The sequence below is a fragment of the Anopheles merus genome, chromosome 2L (genome assembly GCF_017562075.2).
Source record: "Anopheles merus strain MAF chromosome 2L, AmerM5.1, whole genome shotgun sequence".
NCBI classification, from domain to species: Eukaryota; Metazoa; Arthropoda; class Insecta; order Diptera; family Culicidae; genus Anopheles; species Anopheles merus.
The window spans coordinates 45389561-45411988 of record NC_054083.1 but is presented as its reverse complement, the minus strand read 5'-3'; the positions used below and the strand labels follow the sequence as shown (position 1 = coordinate 45411988).

Here is a 22428-nt window from a genome sequence, read left to right as displayed (position 1 = left end):
TAGAGGGTGTGTGCATAAGGAAGCTCTAAACTTGGCGGCGCGAGCGCTTTCTTCGCCCGTCTCAAGCGGGCACGAAAGGGCGTCCGGAGTGATCCGGCACAGCAACCGCATGCTCGTAGGACGATGGCGGTGGTGGTGGAAAGAAAAAACGAAACATTGTCACGATTTTCGCACACCACTTGCGGAGGTGCGAAGGCGTCCGTTCGATTTGATTGATACCGTTCGCTTCCTGTAAAAAACGCTTCCTTCAAAAGCTCTACCAAACACTCCCAAATGGTGGCTGGTGCTGCTGCTGCGCCAACTGTCAACCAGTTGGTTCGTGAGACATTTTTCATGCGCTCACCGGCGACTGCAATCCAAGTGGGCAATGAATCGGAAATCGGGTGGCAAACAACAGCCCCCTGACAGAAGTGGGAAGCTGCTGTTATGGAAACGCTCCGCCGTGGGGGTTGGGTGGGGGTGGGGTGAGGAGGTTCTCAGCAAACGTGTCATAACCTCTTCTCACACGAATCTAACGGAAGGTTCATTCCACCGGGGCGTCACGTGAGCCATCGTCACACACGCACGCGACTGAAACTCTCAACTTTTTTTTGCTTTGTTTTGTTTTGTTTTTTTTTTTTGTTGCAGCCCACATATGCTCCCAAACATAAATTACCATCGGGAAAACAATGGCAATAATGAAGCACATACACACACACACATACACACTCATCGATGCACGCCGGGAAGAGATAACTACTCCCGCCGCACCGCGAACCGGAAGAGGGATTGATAATTTATGTGAAGTGTGTATGGGGAGGAGAACAAAAAAACCGGGGTGCGCTAAGAAGCTTTTCCCTCTCTCACTCACTCTCTCTCTCTCTCTCTCTCTCTCTCTCTCTCTCTTTCTTTTCTGTAGTGCGAAAAGCGCTAAACAGATGCATCCGCGTCATGGGAGGAACTGGAAAGCGCCAGTGCCAGAGCGGCGCCTAATTATCATTCCCATGGGCACCACCATCACCCAACAACTCTCCGCAATGGGAACCTGGATAGGTGCGCCGGTGTGATCCGACCCTTATCCATCGATGAAGAAGATTTGTTCCGTTTCAACGGGAGTTATGCTTTCCAAAACCACCCACAATATCATCGTTTCTCAAGTTGAAGGTCGAACCACGGGCATTTGTGCGGGGGGCATGATGAACGGGGAGCAGGATGATTACGTTTGCTGGCCAGATTTCGCAACACATGTGTGGCTTAAAAGAGGGGGGGAGGAGCTGGAGGTTTACAGCTATGAGAGGTCATGACCTTTATGGCAGCGTAAAGCTGGGCAGCTCCCGCTCCGCAGTTTGCGGTTTGTCTGATGTTGCCGGGAGTGGTATTTGGTCAGTTTTTTTTGGGGAGGGGGCAGGTGGATTCTAATGATACACAATTCGCAACAGCTGACAGTAATTGCATGCATGATACTCCCGATTTGGAGAGTTGCAACAAACGCGCCAGCTCACATGTGCGTCATACCACTGCCGAACATATACAGGCTTTCCAAAATTTAACTCATTTAACTTAATTTGGTCCACCAATTAGAGCAATGGTCAGAAAGTAGATAATCCTTAGACCTGAGACGCTCTAATAGCAAAAAGATCCTATCATAACACACTCAAATGAAGGTCTGCAGTGTTATACACTAGACTTTCAGCAGTTTGAGGACCGATTTGAACACTTTGTAAAAAAAAAACTGGACAATCCTTTCTATCGGAGGATGATCCTAATGGAAATTAAACTACTACCAACCTCATCGTTAGAGTAATTACAGTGTGCTTGACTTACTGCATCTGCCGGACTGCAGCTGAAGGTCACGTTCAAGTCAGGGTACTTTTTCTTGGCCTTTGTACAAAGTTAGGGAAGGATAAACGGAATTTTGAGGCATCCATTCAGTCTTCTTAACGTCTTCAGAGCAGATGTCGTCCCTCTTACAAATTCTTCACTCATTTCCAATGGTAAAATCTTTGAATTCTTGAGTGATTTATCCCTAAATCGATCTCTTCTCTTCCAGCAAAAGGTCGGTAAAATGTTCTTGAACTCATGGACGGTGTGTACCTGGAAAGAAGCAAACTTCGATTATTTCATTATCATCTGTTTTATTATCGTTGAAATAGAAACGGCCATTGTATTTGTTTTGTTTGTTTGTTTGGAATTGGAAAATAGTACTTTACAAATGTCAGCCAAAAGGTCGCGCGAAACCTTGCACACTGTCACGGGATACACACACACACACACTCGCACAAACTCGCACCATTCGTAATACAGTTTTCATTTCGAGCGAGTCCCAAAGTTCAAATCTCCTGCTCTAGTAAAAATTCTCCTGAGCGCTGCTAAACTGCTTGCATTTCTTTTCTGCCGTTTCAACCTCCCACTAACTCCCTTCCTTCCCCTCTCTCTATCTCCTAACCACTCTTGCACACTGCGCCAAACCAACATGAGCTAGACATGTCGATTTGGATTGAAAAACTTCACTTAAAGAGCTAAGACTCGCATGCCGCGCGCTAGAGTAAACCGAACACACGATGGGGAGTTCACTTTTGCTACCTTAACGTATATACACGAAACAATTACAGATTGCTTACACTTTACAAACTTACGGATTATGCACGACCCGCTTGGGCAGTTTCGGTGAGAGTAGTGGGTAGATGTGTCGAAGCCCTATAGTTTGTGTGCTCGTCTCTATACCTTACCATCTACAATCCCTAGACGCTGTGTGCTTTAGCAAAACTGTGTCGCTTTAAAGAAAGGGTCTGCCGCTTCCTTTTACACACCCATTGTCCGATGGTGTTCACCGAGAGGGTAGAGCACGCTGAAACAACAACCGAAGCACACTTTTGGGGCAACCGATGCCACTATTCTTTCAGGGATAACGACTTTGAGTTTTATACTTTTAGTGCCTATACCCTAGCAAGTGACCCTAGCAACGAACATTTTGGTACTGAGCCGTCGTTTTCTCTCCGTTCATTCATGTGTTTCATAAAACGGTAACCGCCGGCTGCTAGAAACGGAACTTCTAATCGTATCCGTCTTTGAGCGTAACAACAGCGTACGCGTAGAGGCCTACAAACAAACAAGCAAAGAGATGACATGTTTAGTACAATACACCTTTGTTTCAAAACGGCATACAACTACCAACACTTACCTCGTACCGTTTGAAGATGATTTGATTCGTCCTGAGTTACAACCAATCGATAAAATCGATAACGCGCAGTAAATCTCACAGTTGCAGCTGCACACCGGCACTTCCTCCATCGGCTGGTGCTGCTGCTGGTGGTGGCGCTTCGAGCACGCACGGTGCGACCGACACGGGATCCTGCACACCGACACCCTCCAACACTTCCACAGCGATCGGTGGCTGTGCGATTGCCGCATCGACCCCATCGATGACGACACCGCCGCTGCTAACTACCTCCTCCGTTGCCATGATTTCGTCCATCGCTCCGTCGATCGCATCGAGCCCGAGGACGGAGGAGGGCAGCGGCGAGTCGCTGTCCATCGTGCCCATGCTTTCGATCAGCTGGAGCGGCGAGGCGACCGAAGCCGGCAGCGCCAGCGATTGCGAGGACAGCGATGGTGACGGCGAAACGGACGTCGTGGACGGTGGGAATGATATCGACGAGAAGGGGGAGGCGGCCGCCGACGAAAGGGCACGATCCTCGGGCAGCAGGAGCGGACGGTGCTGCTGCTGCTGCAGCTGCTGGTGTTGGTGGTGGTTGGTATCGCTTTCCGCCCAGCTTAACGTCGGCTCGAAGATCGATTCCGATGCGCCGGTGTTGCTTTCGTCCACCTCGAGCAGGCTGCACGGGGGTTGATGGTGTTGATCGTTGTCGGCGGTTGGCAGTTGAAGTTGCGCCTGCATGTACTGTTGACCCGCGTCTTGCAGGGGCCAGTGCTGCTGCGGATGCACGGCGGACGTGAGCGTCGGATTGAACGACACGCTTGACGAGCACGTTGGTGCTGCCACGGCGATAACGGAGGAAAATCGGGAACTGTTCCATCCGCTCGATACCGGGACCTCCGGTTCCGAGTCGGTCGACGATCCGCTGGAAGAGGACAGCTGTATATCGTTGTCGTCGGTTGGTTCACACTTCAGCGGCTCTTCCTGTTTCACGTCCGAGTTCGTTTCTTCCTCCACCGTCAACCGCGAGCTGGTTGGTGCTTCCTGGCCACCCGGTCCTGAGACACCCGAACCGGACGCTGGCTCCTCGTCTACCACCATCGCATCGTTCGTCCGACTGCCGGACGATGATTTAGTGTAGTGGCATCGTTTTATGATGACACTTTTGAGCTTGCGCTCCCTACACTCCGCCCCATCGACCGTCGTCACGTCGATGGTGGGCGATACCGACGGCCTTGACGCGATGACGTAGTGCGCCCCGGTGGATGCGCCTTCCTCCAGCAGCGCATCCTCATCCAGCAGCGGTGTCGAGCGTGTCTGCTCGTTCTCGGACGCCGGTTTGGTACGTTTTTTGCTTCTGCCGCCACTGCGTGCCGATGCGCTGCGCGATTTGGATTTCGATTTCGCTTTCGACTTCGCACCTTTCGCGCCAACGCTCTCCACCGCCGATGACTTCTTTTTCGCCTTACTACGACGCGGTTTCGCTTTGGCGGGGGACGTCGCCGCAACGTTCTTTTCCTTGGCGGCGCGTTTCGATTCCTTCTCGTTCGCCTTTCGGCTGCGCTTCTTCTTCGATCGGCCCTTGGAATCGGTCTGCGTCGACTTTAGCCGTGTTATGTAGGCGGCGTGTGCCTGCTGCTGGCTGGTGTTTCGCCGCAGCTGCCGTCCACATTCGATCTCGACGATCACGTTCTTACGATACGCGGTGGCACAGTTGTTGCCGCACGCGTAGCTACTGGACGAGCTGCTGCTTCTGCTGGCACTGTTGCTACTGCTGCTGCTGGTGTTGCTGCTAGTGCCCGTGTTGCCCAAACCGCTCGTTCTTCCGTTGCTTTCTTCCTCGCTGCTGCTGCTGCTACTGCTGCTGAGGCTTCTGCTGCGATCGTGGCTACTGGTGCTACTACTGCTGCTACTACTACTGTCGCTGCTGCTACTGCTACTACTGCTGCTGCTGCTGCTACTCCTATTACGCCGCTTCCTCGACACACGCTTCGCCGCCTTGGGCTGTGTGTTCTTTTTGTTCGGTCGTCTCCTTTTCCGCTGCCCATAGTCCGGATCATCGTTCGAGTCCGTTTCGCTACCCTTGCCCGAGATCGCGCGCCTGCCCGGCGGCAGATTAAACAGCGAGTCACAGTCGCTATCGTCCGAATCGCTCGCCTCGTAGATACTCTTCACCCCGATGCCGCCCGAGTAGCGCGTCAACCGTGGCCGCGCGTAATACTTTGTGCGTAGTGCGGCGCTACCACTCGCCACACTGCCACTGCTGCCTCCGGTTCCCCCATTACCACCACCACCGCAAGCTCCTCCTGCACCACCGCCCCCACAGTATCCCGAGCTGGTCGATGCGCCATTGTTGTAGTCCTGGTTGGCGGCCGTCTCTTTCTTCATCAAGTTTACCAGCTGCTGGCGCGTGCCACGCGCCGTTGGACCGGCTTCTCCCAGCGGTTCTTCTGCCACGAACACCACATCACTATCGCTGGCCGATTCCAGATCGACCACATGGTCGGGTGTGCGCAGATGGGGCGGCTTCTGTGCCAACACGAACTGGCAGTCGTCCGAATCGCTCGACGAGAGGAGGATGTTTTCCGTCGGCACGGCGCTCGAGGCCGCGGTAGAGGTTAGGGGCACACGTGGAAGCACATTCACTCCCTGCTGCGGCTGCGGCTGCTGTGGCTGGGAAGCGGATACGACGACGGGATGAAGCTCCTCATTCCCGGCGCTATCGACCAGCGAGCGAAACTCAATGTGCACATCAGCCGTTCGTCCTGTCCGCTGGTTGGTGCTCGCTGTGCCGGAGCTGCTGCTGCCACCGTTCGCACCGTTACCAGCACCTCCTTCCCCTGCTGCAGCCACACCGTTGGACGTCTCGTTCGTCGACGATGTGCTGGCGGACGGTTCGGGCAGATACACGATGTCATCGTTGTCCTCTTCCGACGATGAGATGATGACCTCACCGCTGCGCACACGGCGCGGCTGGTAGTAGCGCGGATTGTACTGGACGCACCGATCGTACCCGATCATATCGTACGGCGAGCGGGCAAAGTTGGTACACTCGTGCTGGAAGTGTTCGCCCGTTTCCAGCGGCATGTGGCGCAGGATGCGCAGCAGGAACTCGCGGGAATCAATGTCGTGCGTTTGGAGCAGATCTTCCAGCACGTTCATGTTCGGTGCGTGCACCGCTATGTTCACACCGAGCACCAGCAGATCCCTGTGCATATAGGAAAGGACACGATGCATCTGTGCCGGATTTTCTCTAAAATTGTAGAAGCAAAAAATGGTAAGTAAGTGGTTGTTAGCCACTTCGGTCGATCAGGGGCAGCGCCAGCTTACCTATAAAATGCGGCCGACGTGTCCCGAAAGCGTCCGTTCAGATCCGGCATCGGACACGCGTACAGTCGGTTCGAGTAGACGAACTGTCGCCACCGGAGCTGATCCTGCCGGCTCGGGATCGGCTGGTTGCCGTACTCGCGTATGAATCGGTCCACCTCGCTCGACTGGTGCAGCAGCAGCTCCTGCAGCCGGTCGTTGTTCGACTGCAGGCGCAGCGTCATGTTCGACGGTATGCTGTAGGCGGCGAACCGCGGCGAGTTGGACAGGAACAGGTTCAGCTCGTGGTACGTTTCCCGGTTGCGTGCCCGGGCCTCGTTCGCGGTCGGCACCGGGATGGTGTGCTGCTCGAAGCAGTCGATCGATTTGTAGTACACGATCGACAGGAATCGCTGCTTGCACAGTGGACATTCTGGCTTGACCTAATGGGAATGGGAAATGGGCGGATGAAAAATGGCTCACTCGGTGGCTCTACGGCGCAGTACGGACCTTGCTCCACTCCAGCAGGCAGCGGAAGCAGAACTGATGCTTGCACGAGTTGGCAAATGCTGGCTGGCGACACTTGCCGAGACAGATCGCACACTTGGGCGGCGGAGAGCGGCGACCGTCCGCCGTTTCTTCGGCCTCCTCCGACGACGAGCTGTACACCACCTCCGGACGGGGCGGTGTGACGGAGAGTGGAAGTATTTCCGGTGTGGGTGGACAGTCATCCACGGGCACTTCCTCCATGGTGGCAGGCTAACTGCTAGACGCTGGACCCCCGTTTACTGCCCCTCGTGTGCGGGCAATGTTTTCTGGGTATGCTTTATACTAACTCTCTACACACGGGCACTGCTACTTTGTGTCAGGGAAGAATCGAGAATGTACAGTCGGCCGCAGGCCCTACCAAACGCATCCAATCTGCGTGATTCAGATTCGATGCACACCTCTAATGCCTACTTGTTTCACTGTATCAAACCAACCGAGGGCTTTATTTTGCGTGGCGTTTGCATATTCTCCTCCGCCGTTAATGCGACTGGCAGCGCATAAAGATTGCTGTGTGGTTCGCACACGGACAGCTCAGTCTGGCAGCCATTAGCACGGGAGCACGGGCACCTTTTTCGCTCGTTTGCACCGTACGGGGCCCGCACACACTACCGTCCGCGACGAGCCTCAAAGTAAACACATAACAAAACGCGACGCTGGGTAATATTGGCAAGACACATTAATGAATTTCACGAATCGATACAATCAAGTATTTTCTTCCTCCGAACCACACAGTGCCACAGGAGAGACGACCAAAACAGCTCGCACACACACAGTCAGCGCCCGCACGTTCGGATAAACACAGTGCACGCACACATGCGCACGGTTCGCTGCTCGCGGTTTGACGTTTCGGGAAGAGCACACAAAGTGTGCGCTTGGGAACAAAATTTTCGCCAAGGTGGGGTGGATTTTTGTGAAAATTGTATGTAATTAAAGTTTAAAATTTGTTATTTGTCGTTGGATGATCTGAAAACAGTAAAAGCAGCAAATTAATCATTTTTTGCATCATTTTAGAACAGTAAACAAAATGTGCTATAAAGAGTGGTACGAATTTTATAGCAAAGCCCGTTTTAGCACAAACTACGAAGCGAAATTTTAATCTTTATGCTTTAATGTTTGCTTGAATGTTTAATATTTGTGAATAAAGAGTGATCATCGGCTCAAGTTCATTACACAAAATACTTTTGTTTTTAATTTAGTTTTTAAAACAATGAAAAACATGATCGCTTCTCGCATTGGATGAATATCATGGCGTGTCGAATGTTGCGCACAGTTTAGCACGCACTGTAAGACCTGTCAAACGCAAATGTAAACGGAAGGTTTTGTTTTGGTTTTTTTAAACGTCCGGTAAATAAAACATGCACGGAGGGCAGGCGATTTTAGGCAAAAACTATTGAAAAATAGCAGTGCAAAAAGGGTGAACAATGAAGAAAGTGCAAATGTTGTAGCGGATTTCATTTTTCCAATCAAACAAGTTGGTATGTGTGAAGATGGTCTTAGATTTCTTATCGTCTACAAAGGCTCGCTGACCGGACGTGTCGATCGCAAGTTGCTTGATTTTCACACCGCTTCACCTCATAAACTAGATATCTTTCTCGCACTTTAAGCTCACAAATGACGCCCCGAAAGCTGCTGCTGACAGTCGGCCACACAAATAAAAGCATCCTCTCTATCTCTCGCACGCGCACACTTTTCCGCGGTTGCGTGCGCATCGCCATCCTCAGCCTGCTGGGGGCCGCGCCAACAAACAACCCCGATCGGGAGACAAGATTTTGAAATCGAAACTGCCGCAGCATCAGTAGCGAACGGACGGTAAGCGAGTGCGGTACGGTTCTAGGTTGGCCCCGATCGTCAGCAGGTTGGTAGGAGAGCATCCGGCAAACGGCAAGGACCGGTCGACCGGGCGATCGTCACTCCGGTGGTCGTGGGAGGCGTGAGGAGGAATGTGCGGGCGCCCGATCTTAAATTAGAACACATCGACGTCGTGGTCGTCGCGGTAGTCGTCGGGCACCGCGCGCTGCCTTTCCAAAGATATTTTCCTTCCACGTCCATATCTTGAACCCCGTCCGTTTGCCCGCTTACTATCACAGTTGGCACTGCACACAACACAACCCACACACACAGTCTGCTGGGTGTGTTTGTGCATGCGTGTGCGTGTGTGTGTGTGTGTGTGTGTGCTGAACAGGAAGTGTTACCGCGCAAAGCAGCGGAGTTAAGCGGGGTCGAGAATTAGTAGTGCGAGATCTCTTCTCATTAACCCACACTGTGATTTTTCTTACTTTTAATCCCGTGTGCATCTGCATTTCCACAGCATCCGGCAGCTGATACGAAAGTGAGAGTGAGTGTGTGTTTATGTGATAAAGTGGTGCGATAAGAATCGACCCGGCGGGAACCACATTAGCAAGAGAGGAAGCCGACAAGATGTCTGGTGACACGCAGGCCAAGAAGCGGAAGGATAAGAAGAGGAAGAAAGGTAAGTGTGGCCAACAACAGCGCAAGGAACCGGTGTGAGATAACGATCGGGAGCCTTGCTACAGCAATTGCTGACCGCGGGCACAGCATCTGCGGACACATTCGCTTGCCCGCCAGTAGCGCCAAGCTCTCTTATCGGATGGAACGGCGTTCTGGCGTAGTGGCCGTTCTTTTGGGACCGTTTTTGACCGTAGCGAAGTCTCGCTTGGTCCCATCTCGGCGGTCTTCCCTTGAGGTCGCTTTTAAATTAGAACATTATTAGCTTGTCTGAAAAATCTTTAAATAGCTCGCGGCGCTCTTGGCGTTGAACTTACCGTTTCTCTGCTGCTGGTGCTCGGTCCCTTTTTTTCGGCAGGTCGGTTTTCCTCCATTCTAGCAGCGACGAAAGTGGCAAGAATGTCGTAATATTTCCATACACCGTGCGCTTTCTTGCGGGGGGTTTAGTCGCACTTTGAAGGGGGTAAATAAGGCGAAAAAAGGGCATTGTGGATCGCTGAAGATGGCTACTGGATTAAAGCATGGTGATTGATTTGAAACCCATGGCTACGGGGCTATGATTATAGTGTAGGATTAAAGACACATTTGGAAAAGATCAACTAAGGATCATTTATATTTGGTCAATTAAAATATTTAAAACATGTTAAACACGTGGTTCAAATAAGAACCTGAAATAAATCATCAAGAAATTGTTTTTTTTTATCGCGGAAAAATGCCCCTTTTTCACGGGACTGCGTATTAAACACATGAAACGCAATTTAAAACTAGCCGCGCCATTTTTACCCCATTAATAAATGACTCCTTGACGTGGATTGCGCATTTAAAAATTTCCATTTGCAAAACATTGCAAAAAGAATGCCCCAACAACGGGGTCAGTAAACAATGACCCAGGTCAGGCGGTCGCGGGATTAAGCTAGAGGCGCGCAGATACAAACCACCGTCAAGTGCGCCACAACTGGTTCCACGCACGACGCGCCCTGGTACGCGGAGGACGCAAAAGTACATGCCCGCAGTAATCGCAGTCCGTCGTCCGTTAAGCGGGGAAATTCTGTGTGTGCCGTGTTTTCTTTCCATTTGCCTGTTTCGACGGCACATCGTCTGATGTTTTTCCTTCCCCACTAGCGACGTTCCACCTGCGACGTGTTTGCCGTTAGCGCTAAGCCGGCTTTTTTTTTATTTTAGTTGCTTTTGTTTCGGTTGGTCTATTGCCGGTAGTTCGCGTACGTGGCGCCATCTCCCTCCCGCTCTAGGGTGGCGCGGGATGTAAAAATATCGTTCAGCAAAAGTCGTTAAAGCAGAAGCGGGAAGTGGGAAGTGGGCAAGTGGTGTATAGAAAGTGAGAATGCCGCGTGTTTGCTGACGTGTGCCACGTCACATGCCATGCGGTGCTCGAAATCAGGGAAACGGGCCAACACCAACACCAAGAAGGTTCTAATAATGGTGTTTTGCCTTTTCGCTTTGTCTACGTTTCAGATGATGAAGATACGGTAAAGGAAACGACGGTCCATGCACCGAAGCAACCGTCGGCCGGAGCTGCCCAGGCCGCGAAGGAACCGGGCGATGTGCAGATGCACATCCAGAGCGACCACGGCACTGGCGGCCACTGGTGTGCGAAGGTCGTGTTCTTCATCCTGCTGGCCGGTCTCGGTGCACTGATTGGGCTGATCATAATGGAAAATCAGGGCGTCTCGAACGAGGATACGCCACTGTCGGAATCTCGGTACTCGGAGTTCTTCAACGGTTGGGTGGACGAAAACCGACAGGACGATCATCACCACGATGAAGTGCTGGCCGCCATCAACTCGCTGGACGATCACGACGACGAGGGTGATGCGCATCACGCAGTGGAAGATCACGATGGTGGTGACGATGATGGCCACGATCAGGACGGAGATGATGATGATCACGATGATGGTGCACCGTACGCAGAGGAGGAAGATCACGACGATGATGAGGACGGTACGGAGGTACAGGATGATGATGAGGATGAAGGACCGGCATCGAAGCTGGATGACGATGAGGTAGAGGAGATCTACACTCAGCAGGAAGCAGCCGAACAACAGCAAGCGGCTGCTGCCGATGACGATGATGATGGAGATGACGATGGGCAGGATGATGATGACGAGGACGATGATGCCGGTAAGTTACAAAAACGGTCTGGTAGTCTGTTGTAGGTCGTTCGTAATTATGTCTCAGCTCCTGGCACGCTCTAGGTGCCAACGATCAAACCAATGCTGTTGATGATGATGATAATGATGATGATGATAATGATGATGATGATAATGATGATGATGAGAAGAATGAGGAAACAGTTGTTGGACAGGATAATGATGATGATAACGACCAGGACGAGGACGACGACAACGATGACGATCAAAATGACAAAAATGAGGCGGAAGATGAGACTGATAATGGTAATTTGCGGAATAATTGGTTAATTTTTCAAAATTCTAAAATCGATCCAAAAGACAATCGAATGAATTTTTGAAGTGTGATGTCACATGCTTCCTGTCATAATCATTTTAGTTTGCTTTTAACGCTTTTTAAGACCCAGAATGGTCTTTTTCGCAGTATGACACAATCGCTAACATTTTGTTTCAAGCTAGAATTTGGTTATTTTTCGTTCAGCTTTGAAGCCAAACATATTTCAAACTAGTGCTGTTTTGTTCTCTTTTTTATATAAAACTTAAGTTTTTTAAGTGTGTAGAATTGGCTTTTTTGAGTAGAGTAATTTAACTGAAGTCATATGTTCTTTCACTCTTTAGTTTTGACAAATAGTAAGACAGAATTGGAAGATGACAATGATGAAAATGATGATGAACAGGATGAAAATGATGATGGTAATGATGATGACAATAATGATAATGAAAATGCTGCCGCAGAACAGGACGACGATGATGAAAATGAAGAAGATAATAATAAGAATGTAGATAGCGAAGAAGGTAATGTCGATCTTTGTTGTTTTTGATTTCCATGCTTTTTTTATATGGTTTGTGTGTTTTTAAGTGAAAGATCAAATCCAGGTTAGCAAATAATTAACTTAAGTTTTCTTCTATTCCTCAGATCCCGCTGGAAATGCTGACGACGATGACGACAATCAGAATGAAGCAGCAAATGAGGATGATGATGACGATCAGGATGATACTCCATTCGATGAAGTTGTGAGTGTTGCAAAACTATAATTTTTGTATCTTTTGTTTGTTTCAAAAACAGTAGTATTAATTGTTTGATTGTTTTGTCTGTTTGTTGATATGAACGTTTGCTTTTTTTTCTTATTTTTACTTTGCTTCGTTTGTTTCTTGTGCTGCTTATACCGCTTTCAGAAGCGATCTAATGCTTTGAATGATAATGCTAACCAAAACGTACCAACGATCAACGAAGACACAGTGCAAACATCTGTCCCTGAACCGGAACGAAATCAGGTGCCTGTAACGACAACCGTCCCATCAACCGAAGGAGCAGTTACGGGCGACACGCTCAAAGATCAAATGGACGAATTAGTTCGAAACTATAACAAACTAGCGGAGTCGTTAGACGTACCGAAGGTTGAGGAGGTTGTCGATGTTCCGGACACGATCGCAGCACAGGTGAATGAGGTGGGGCTGAATAGCGCATGAGATTGGAATGAAGTGTGATTTTGCTTCAGTTTGTTTGCTCGCGTGTTGTAAAATCCTTTCGACAATTAACTAAGTAATTTATAATCCCATAGGACGCGAACGATGTCGGTGATGAGGAAGAAATTCTGGAAGTTACCCGTGGATCTCAGCCAGCAAACGACGATGACGACGACGATGTGGAAGATGATGATGCTGCATTCAGCGAGCTCGTGGACAACGATGGAGGAGAGGAAGAATATCTGGAGAAGCTCCGTGCAGAGCAGCAGCGACGTGCAGCAGCGGAAGAAGAACGCAGAGCCGCTGCCGAGCCGGAAGAGGAAACTTCACGTAAGTGACGATGGGGGACGAAACAAAAAAACGGATCGAACTGAAGCGCGTACGGTACGCGGATACTACAGAATCACACAAAATTTATGATATGCGCGCTATTTCGCATTTATCTCTATTAATTCCACTTCAATTCCACCAATCATGATCATCATCATCACCTGTTGAGCGATTCGATGAGAAAGTGCAACTTATTGCTTATAATCGAGCCAGTAGGCTGGCCAAATCCATGCTGTGTAGCAAAATGTTCAAACATAACTTTATACATGTGGTAGTGGTGGTAGATTTTGTATAAAAAAAAAGAAAACACATTTTTGTTCATTTGAAGCAACTAAACTAAGAACAACTCCTGTTGGGCTACACTTTCAGTTACCGTAAAGATCTTTGTCGGTGTCGCACTGCTCGGTGCTGCCCATCTTCTCTTAACTAGTCCACGTGCCCCTACGAGTGAGTTGTCCTGTTTTCCTATTGTATTTGTTGTACAGTTTCCGTGTTAGTGTTTTGTTGTTGTTACGATTTATGTTGTGTAGCTTCTTAATTCGTTTAAACCATTGAAAATGTTTGAATCATTTTTGAGTTTTATTATTTCGTTTAGTATGTTGTATTTTGTTTTTGTTTTTCTTTCAAATTGACATACTAGCTTTACTCTTTCTTTGTGTTTCTTACACGTTTTGTATCAATAATTGTGCCACTATATTGTTTGTGCATGGCGGTTTCTAACACTTGCCTTGCCTGTTTTACTTATTTTTTTAACTCTGTTACCTATTTTGGTTGCTCAAACTTTATTGTTTTCTAAAATTGATTCGTTGCCTTCGACTGATGAGATGATCTTCTATCTCTTAACGCTAATAATTTGCACTTTCGAGCTCGATAAATCGTTTCTCACATTTCTACTATACCTGTAAGCTTTTACTTATGTTTTGAAGCAACTGTGTAACCATTCAAACCAGCGAAAGGCTTATGAAGCAGGGCAACATTTAACACGAGGCTGATTTATTGCATGACGACCGAAATGCAGCGGTTTGTAATGTATTGTGCGTGTGTGTTGAGAATGCAAAATTTTGAGTGTGATAAAATATCGCCAATAATGCGTAATGTTTTCATCATCTAAGAAAAACCAACCAATCAAAGCGACGATAAATCCAACCCGAAGGTAGCTAATGTACGTTCCGATGGTGCTGTTGCGGCAAACGATAGTGTCGCCGAGCAAAAGAATGCACCGAACGTGCAAACGACCGCCACCAAAACGGTACTGGACGATTTTGTTTATGCAGGTCCAACGGAACAACTATTATCGGAACAGCAGGAGGAAGTGATCGAAGACAATGGTGAGTGTGTTTTGGCAATTAACACGAATGAAAAGCATTTCACTGATTGCTGCTTTCTTCTCCTGCCTGCTGTAGTGATCATATTCGACGATAACGACGATGCTGAACGCTACTCTGGCGATGACTACGAGTACGAGCTGGATGAATTGGAAGAGGCCGAAGAAGAGGCGGAACCTGAAGAGGACGCGGAAGAGCAGCTGCTCATCAAGCAGGAGCAAGAAATAGGAGCCTTTGTACCGATCACGTTTGAGGACTTTAGCTCCATGTACCGAGCACCAGCCGAACCCGAAGCTGTTCCGTTGCAAAGCCACCAGGAAGCGGCCTTGCCCGTTCAGCCACCACCGCCCTCAAACGAACGACATTCGTCCAAGAAAACGACAAAAGATTCCCTGCTTGCGCGCAGCAAACCACCAAAGGGAGCGTTTAACAAGCTCATCTACGGGCTGCACAAGGACCCGATCGTAATACCGCCCGACGGGACGGAGCAGCAGCAAACCGGGGCGGCACCAGTGGAACGAGGCGAAAATGTAAGTGCGAAGGGTGAGGCAAAGACCGTCCTGACGGCACTGCTTGCGGAAATCCCCTCACCACCGGTTGAGCGCGTTCACGAACACCACCTCCCAAAGCTTGTTGTCCCTCCCGCGGGAACGTCACCAGGTCGCGCGCGAACACCGTCGCCATCGGGCCAGCGAGCTGCAAGGGAAAGGCACGTTGAGTTTCTGTTGCCCGAGCGGGAGCAACAGCCCGAGTTCGAGCTGGACGAGCCGGCGGAGTTTGAGCTGGAGCGCTCCTCGCCCGCCGGTGACAATGGCAGCAAGGAGAATCTGTTCGTGCCCGACACCAGCGAAGAGGAGGAGCTGGAGCCGAACGAGTACGCGGAAGAGTACAGCACGTACGCGGAGGAGCAGGACGAGGAGGAACTCGTGTACGAGGAGGAGGAAGAGCTGATCGACGACATCGACTCGGTTCTGCTCAATCAGTACGGTTCGGACGAGGAGGAGGAACCGCTGACTGACGACAACATTCCGCCGGGTGGGGACGACGAGGAGGAAGCGTCCGATGTCGATGACACCGATCTGATGCGACGGTTGGAGGAAAAGTATGGCAAGCTGCCGGCGACCGGTAGTGCAGCTTTGCCGGAGGCCACACCGACCGAGGGCAATGACGAGGAGGACGAGGCGACCGCTGCCGGCTGGACAAGTATTTATGCGTATTAGTGGCCGTAACATCATCGCCCTCCTCGGATCTCTCGTGCCATGTTGATGCCAGAGAGAAAAGAGAGAACAAAGATTGCACCGCGTGTTGTGTGTGTGTGTGTGTTTTCGCTCGATCGCTCGCCCGCCCGCTCGCTCACGTGGCTCACATCGATAGGTTTCATCGCTGCTCTGGCGTGTTGAGTAGTGTTTAGTAGTATGCCACAATTTGCACATTTTCATTCTTCATGCTGCTGCCCGCCCACTCCGTACACTCATCCGTAGTAGTAGCGCTGCTTTCCATTCATCCCCCGCGATTGCTCCACCTTCCCCATCTTCCGACATCTGCAAAACCACGCATCAGACAAAACAGTTAAGGATGCCATTTTATATTTGTGTTGTGATTCTGTAGTATCTAGTAAAAGCACAGAGACAGAGTTTTAACGCTACAAAATGTGCTTCGGCAGGTGTTAAAAGCAAAAGCAAACAGCACTTGATTTTGATTTCCCTCTTTTTTTTCGGAGAGATATCCCCGCAATAAGAACCGTTTCGCCGCAAAGTATGGACCGGACAAATTAATTTTGTGCCATTGTTTCTGTCTTATTTCCGTTTACCCATCCTTGCTGAACTACTACGCGTACGTGTTCTGTCCCGCGGCCTGTTTGTCGTACAGAAATCCCCTCGAGGGCTGAAGAAGCTGATCGGTCCTACCAGGAAGAACTAAGACGGGCTGAGCAGCAACTCGATGAGGTATGTATGGTGTAGTTTTAGTGTGTACCACAACTCATTTCAGTCACTCTTCTTACGTTCAAGCATTTGTAATGTATAATTTGTTATGATTAAATTTATTTTCTGCACCAAACTTAGGAGTTTGGGTTTGAGTAAACCCCGGGCTTGAGGAGAACGAAAAGATCAACCCAATTCTTCAAACCCCCTTACCTTTAAAATAGTTTTGCCTGAGCGCACTGGGAGTACGCGCGACTGCTGGTTGTGCGTGTAAGACAACCCCAGAATTAGTTTTTAGAATCAGAAATTAGAAGCAAGCAGGAATGGGCAGGAATTGTTGAACAAGAAAGTAGCGCACACAAGAAGATGAAGATTGAATTTTTCCTATTGTGATAGCACAACTCTACATCAGCATGGCCAATGAATAGTACGAGATATTTTCTCAGACATCACAAGTACCAAGGACGCAATGAGACTGGTGGACGACAAATCACACTTGACAAGACCTACGACCTACTGACTGACACAATGTTTGTGGAAATCAATCGAGACTAACGCTAGCGTGCTCTCTTTACTGTAGAGTGTGAATAAATACAAGATAGTGTAGAGTTTGCGCACGTTTGTGTGTGTGCGTGTGTGTGCCTGTGTGTATTGATCTGTGATGAAAAACAGTTTGTTAGAATCTCTTCCACTCGAGATTGCCTCGAAAAGTCCGGATCAACACGAGATCGATACAATAATTTGGAAGAAGTTGCTCTAACAAAACAGCGCCCATCCCTTCCCATTCTGCAAACACACGCACAAGATTCAACGGGAATGCTTTCGAGATCGTTCTTCCATGGGGGGTTGATTTTGTGTGGTACCGTTTTGGACACCCACCCGAAACGTTTGTACGACCCTGCCGACAGCCCGGCTTGTCAGCATCCAAAATCGCACCAGCTGCAACGGACTCGCGGAACCATTCCTTGTGTTGCGAATGCGAAGTTACAGTGTGGCGTTTGCGTTGTGTTTATTTTAATTGATTAATGTATTTGCTTTTATTTCTTTTTTTTATTTCGTTTTTTTTCTCTTATGGCTTCCTAAACGCTTCTCTCCTTTTCTACGTTTTCCAATGCTGCTACAACTCTACTCGCGCATTTAAACCCTTCCCTTTTTCCTGCTCTAACATAACATATGCTTTTGCGGATGGCTCTCCCGTTTGTGTGTGTGTGCGTGCCTGTGTGTTTTTGTGTGAATTTGTATGCTGCAACATTAACGCCTCGGCTCCACGTTAACTTCCTGGATTAATAATCAACGCTGCACACAACACCAACAAAATGGACTCTTTTACTCGACCACCCAAACACCACCACAACTACCACGTCCATCGGTCACTTACTTCGGCTTAGAACAAGCCCCAGGAAGCGCTGGCCGCTTTCGATCGTATATTGCTCCGAACGCCCAACTCGATCGATGCGCTAATCGGCCGAGCGCGATCGTTGGATGCGCTGGCAGAGCAGCGGCGCAGTAACGCGATCCTGACGGAAGCGATCGCCGCCTACCGGAAGGTGATCGAGCACGAGCTGTCGGTGGACGACGGTACGCTCAAAACGGTAGCCGAACGGTGCATCGATCGTATGCGCTTCCAGGGCCAGCACGCGCAAGCGATCGAGGTGCATAACGTGCTGATTCGACGATTCGACAACGAACCGCTGTATCGGAATCAGCTCGCCGTAAGCTACCTTTACTTGAACAGGTTCGTTTGATTGCAATTGGGGGTTTGCTGTGTGTTGAAATTAAAAGTAAACATGCTTTCCATTTGCAGACTTGCCGAAGCTAAAGCCGTACTGCACGAGACGCTTCTCCGCTGGATCGACAATGGGTTTGCGCTGGTACACTACGGCTTTGTGCTGAAAACGCTCGACCAAAACATGGAACTGGCGGCCCAGTACCTGCAGGAGGGCATCGAAACGGGCCATCCCGGTACGCAGGACGGCCGGTTCTACTTCCAGCTCGGCGATGCGCTCCAGCGGCTCGGGCGCAACAGTGAAGCGCTCGCCGTTTACCGCAAAGGTGTGCAGAAGAAGCTCTTCCGCTCGGTGTACCAGCGCTCGCTGTACAATGTGGACGGGCTGGCGGCCCGGCCCTACTGGACGGAGGAGCAAACGACGTACGCTACCGAGCTGGAGCTGATCCGCGCCAAGTGGCGGGAAGTTCGCGACGAAGGCCTGAAGCTGCTCACCAGTGCCGGCGTGTTTGTGAACGAGTCGGAAAATCTGCGCGACCGGGGTGACTGGAAGCAGCTGGAGCTGTTCTCCCGAGGGGCCCGTGTGGAGCGAAACTGTGCCCGTGCACCGTACACGTGCCGGCTGGTGGAGCAGTACTTTCCCGCTGCCCGGACGTGCAAGCGCGGGCAGGTGAAGTTTAGCGTGATGCATCCCGGGACGCACGTGTGGCCCCACTGTGGGCCAACGAACTGTCGGGTGCGGGCGCATCTTGGGTTGCGTGTGCCACCGGGGACCTACATACGGGTGGCCCAAGAAACACGGTACGTAGTAGAACAGGGCGTAGTTGTTTCTTAATAGCATTTTAATGTGATGTTGTATTCCCCTTTTAGCTCCTGGGAGAACGGCAAGTGGTTAATATTCGACGATAGCTTCGAGCACGAGGTGTGGCACAATGGGACGGAAACACGGTTGGTGTTGATAGTGGATTTTTGGCATCCCGAGCTTACGGAGAGTCAGCGGCGTACCCTGTCACCGATCTAATGCTTGTGTGGTACAGTACGAGCGCAAGGGCAGGATTAACAGGATGTGCGTGGAACGCAAATGCATTTTTACCCACCCCAAACTTCTCCCTTTTAAGAGCTGTTTTACTTCTCCTTATTAGCAGTAAGAGAATGTGTTTGGTGCCTTTTGCAAATGCGAGTGAGTTTTACATTAGAAAAGTAGCGTAGTAAGCGTAAAAAACATTACTCAAAAAATCAAAAGTAAAAAGTGTACTTGTCTCGAATCACACACGGCGGTGTGGTGCAACCAAAGTTGTCGCGTTTGTCGAGCCGTTGCCTACCTTACGTTCGTTACGGGTTATTTGGGTGAGGAGATACGGTGATGTGTATTATTTTGTAAAGACAGATTCAGCCCTGTAAAGAGCCTATAAAGACGAACAAAGTGAAAAAAAATGAAGCTAGACGAAAGGGAGGACTATGACGGACTGATACGGAAGGACGAGAGTTACGAGAGATTACTTTTGCTGAGACTGGAAAGAGAATCTTCAGAAATTAAGTTGTGAGGATCGGATAGAGTTACCCCAGACACACCAAGAGCAATAATCACAAGCAAATGGAAATGCAGTGCGCGCAGTGTTTTGTGAAATCGGAAAGCGGTGTCTCCTCATGAAAATGGAGATTAATAAATAGTAATAAACGGAAACGCGCTTCCCTTCTTTTATTATAATTTATACCTTAAGCAGTAGTGCTAGTAGCTGTAAAACCGTGTCCAGAAGTCGAACATGTCGGCATCGTAAAAGTTGATGTACTTTTTCAGAACGGGCTCCTCCGTACTGTTAGAGTTGATCAGTTCAAGGGCTTGGGGGAATTCGCTGTCGCTCACGCGATCACTATCCCCATCACCTGTTGGTGCAGTTCTGCAATGACACAAAAGCACGAGTATGAGAAGGATTCGATCTACTCTACACTACAACTCAGCTTACCCTGTGCGTGCAAAGTCTACGATCAACTTTGTCATCACTTGCGTGGCCTTTGCGTCTGGCGAGTTGCGCCGAAAGTCGGGAAACAGTATCGGAGCGCGCAGGATGTAGATCAACTCATCGCAATGTACGATGCCAAAGTTTTGCGACTCATCCCGCTCCGGCACAAAGATGGAGGAGTACGAGTGTGGACCCTTGTAGTTGAACCGGTACAGATATATGGGAGATTTTGTGCTTGTATGATTGGCGTGCTGGCGTACGCTGAGAGTGAGCGGATAGACGAACAGTCCTTCATTGAACAACTGTAAAGGGAAAACAGTTAGGCAATTAGTTGGAATTTATTAACTAATGCAGCATCTATACTCACCTTCGTTAGTTTGTCCACATTTTCGTGCGTGAAACACTCGCCGATCGACGACTGATTGCCGAAGAAGCGCTCCATCAGGATCGGCAGTGCGTCCGTCTCCTTCGCGCCGCCCAGCACGTTCAGCAGCAGCGTCTTCTGCTGGGCAAACGTTTCCTTCGAACAGTCGGTGTCCTTCAGGATGGGAGCGCTGAACACGAACCCATCGTTTGGCACGATCCCCGTCAGCCAGGGTACGGACAGGTGCGCTCCACGGGCCCACAGCTCCCGCGGAGGTTCCGTCAGGAACGCGTCCGGAACGGTAGCAGCTTCCACCACCGGTCCGTACACGATCACAGGATAGCGAGAGCCGTTCTGTTCGTGCGAAAGCGTTGGTTAACATTTAGAGAGAATACACAAACACACCGGACTACGTACCGTAAATCCTTTGTAACTGCTCACGAAAAGATCAGCATCGATGGCACGAAGTGCTTCCACCAGTTCGGCCGAAGTCATCTTGTGGGGCTTTTTAACGCCCAACAGACGAGCCTGTTGGTGGGCAAGCTGTAGCGGGTTGGCTCTGGGAGCACTCCAAGGAGTTAGTGCATTGCCACTGAGACTGATGGCACGCTGGAATAACCCCTCGTTGCCAAGATGCATCAGCTGCAGATGCACGGAAGCACCACCGGCACTATGTCCCATGACCGTCACCAGCTCCGGATCGCCTCCAAACGCTACGATGTTTCGACGCACCCAGCGCAACGCTTCCCGCTGATCCTTCAGGCCAAAGTTTCCACTCGCCGCATCATCACCGGTCGAAAGGAACCCGAACGCCCCCAACCGGTAAGCGATCGTCACCAGTATGACCGCATTGTCCATCAGCTTTTCCGCTCCCGCAACCAAGGGAGAGTTGTATCCGGCCAGAAAACCACCACCGTGGATGTACACCAAGGTAGCTAGCGGAGTCGTTCCATTGTCGGTCGTTCCCTCTTTGCTCACCTTAAACGGTCGATAAACGTTCAGATACAGACAATCCTCCTTACCCTCGACACCACGCTCGGGCAGGAAGAGATTCTTCTGCAGACAGGGCGCTCGTGGAATTCTGCCCGATGCATCCAGCTCCTGCCGGTCCGCCCAAGGCTCGTTCGGGACCGGGTTGGCGAACCGAAGTGGCCCAACCGGGGGCTTGGCAAACGGGATACCGATGAACGCTTCGTACCGCTCGCCGTGCAGACTTCGCATCCACGATCCCCGCATACACCCGTCCTGGATGCAGACCCGGGGGACATTCTCAGCTGCTGCAGCGACACACACAACCGTCAGTATCACCACCACTCGGTGTGGCATGATGATGATGGATGGCATTAAACTGACCCTGGCCCTGGTGGGCTGCGTTCTTTTATACCTTGGACGCCCCATGGGGGTTGATTTTCAGCAAACTTTCTCTTCCACTTTCGACTTCCCAGTGTGCGAGTGGGAAGTGTTACAAATGCTGGAAAGGGCGTGAAGATCTTGTCTTGACGGGTGGCGAATTCTTAGTATTAGGTCCTCCGGGAAAGTTGTCCAATTGGGTGGAGATTCGAAGGCTGGAAGTGTGTAATAGAGATGTTACATGAAACGATTCAAAGCCTAGGTAATCCAATACCTTCTAACATTGACCTTTAACGAAAAAAAAAAACAACAAAATACTGGTTTGGATGCTGCGATTCTTGCCCTGGCAGTTCACCACACAGCGGGCACCGGAAACAGG

The 22428-nt window shown here is 50.1% G+C and overlaps 3 protein-coding genes across 3 annotated transcripts; 1 reads left to right on the top strand and 2 right to left on the bottom strand.

Moving 5' to 3' along the window:
• Positions 1-2094: 2094 nt before the first annotated feature.
• Positions 2095-7878, bottom strand: LOC121592970 (E3 ubiquitin-protein ligase Topors-like). Its single transcript, XM_041914947.1, has 4 exons — positions 6953-7878; positions 6467-6885; positions 3161-6389; positions 2095-3078 (listed from the first exon to the last, which is right to left on the bottom strand). The coding sequence occupies exons 1-3, from the start codon at positions 7190-7192 to the stop codon at positions 3236-3238; spliced, it is 3813 nt and encodes a 1270-aa protein (XP_041770881.1). The 5' UTR covers positions 7193-7878; the 3' UTR covers positions 2095-3078; positions 3161-3235.
• A 768-nt stretch (positions 7879-8646) lies between these two features.
• LOC121591703 lies at positions 8647-20058 on the top strand. The gene is made up of 16 exons (XM_041912531.1): positions 8647-8846; positions 9300-9461; positions 10931-11596; positions 11671-11871; positions 12223-12399; positions 12521-12618; positions 12781-13053; positions 13167-13401; positions 13771-13848; positions 14514-14729; positions 14805-15248; positions 15423-15929; positions 16596-16681; positions 18043-18383; positions 18453-19175; positions 19245-20058. Exons 2-16 carry the CDS (start codon positions 9410-9412, stop codon positions 19393-19395), a joined length of 4248 nt encoding a protein of 1415 aa, XP_041768465.1. The 5' UTR covers positions 8647-8846; positions 9300-9409; the 3' UTR covers positions 19396-20058.
• LOC121591702 (juvenile hormone esterase-like) lies at positions 19984-22220 on the bottom strand. The gene is made up of 4 exons (XM_041912530.1): positions 21117-22220; positions 20703-21053; positions 20339-20637; positions 19984-20272 (listed from the first exon to the last, which is right to left on the bottom strand). Exons 1-4 carry the CDS (start codon positions 22095-22097, stop codon positions 20104-20106), a joined length of 1800 nt encoding a protein of 599 aa, XP_041768464.1. The 5' UTR covers positions 22098-22220; the 3' UTR covers positions 19984-20103.
• Positions 22221-22428: the final 208 nt, after the last annotated feature.

What these genes read in the sequence shown, in the direction of transcription:
- LOC121592970 (XM_041914947.1), bottom strand. Translation starts at nt 7,192, where the DNA reads ATGGAGGAAGTGCCCGTGGATGACTGTCCACCCACACCGGAAATACTT. An exon ending in GCCTGCTGGAGTGGAGCAAG is followed by an intron (nt 6,886 to 6,952) that starts GTCCGTACTGCG and finishes CATTCCCATTAG; the next exon opens with GTCAAGCCAGAATGTCCACT. An exon ending in ACGTCGGCCGCATTTTATAG is followed by an intron (nt 6,390 to 6,466) that starts GTAAGCTGGCGC and finishes CTACAATTTTAG; the next exon opens with AGAAAATCCGGCACAGATGC.
- LOC121591703 (XM_041912531.1), top strand. Translation starts at nt 9,410, where the DNA reads ATGTCTGGTGACACGCAGGCCAAGAAGCGGAAGGATAAGAAGAGGAAG. An exon ending in ATACTCCATTCGATGAAGTT is followed by an intron (nt 12,619 to 12,780) that starts GTGAGTGTTGCA and finishes TACCGCTTTCAG; the next exon opens with AAGCGATCTAATGCTTTGAA. An exon ending in GGAAGTGATCGAAGACAATG is followed by an intron (nt 14,730 to 14,804) that starts GTGAGTGTGTTT and finishes TGCCTGCTGTAG; the next exon opens with TGATCATATTCGACGATAAC.
- LOC121591702 (XM_041912530.1), bottom strand. Translation starts at nt 22,097, where the DNA reads ATGGGGCGTCCAAGGTATAAAAGAACGCAGCCCACCAGGGCCAGGGTC. An exon ending in ATGTGGACAAACTAACGAAG is followed by an intron (nt 20,638 to 20,702) that starts GTGAGTATAGAT and finishes TTCCCTTTACAG; the next exon opens with TTGTTCAATGAAGGACTGTT. An exon ending in GTAGACTTTGCACGCACAGG is followed by an intron (nt 20,273 to 20,338) that starts GTAAGCTGAGTT and finishes GTGTCATTGCAG; the next exon opens with AACTGCACCAACAGGTGATG.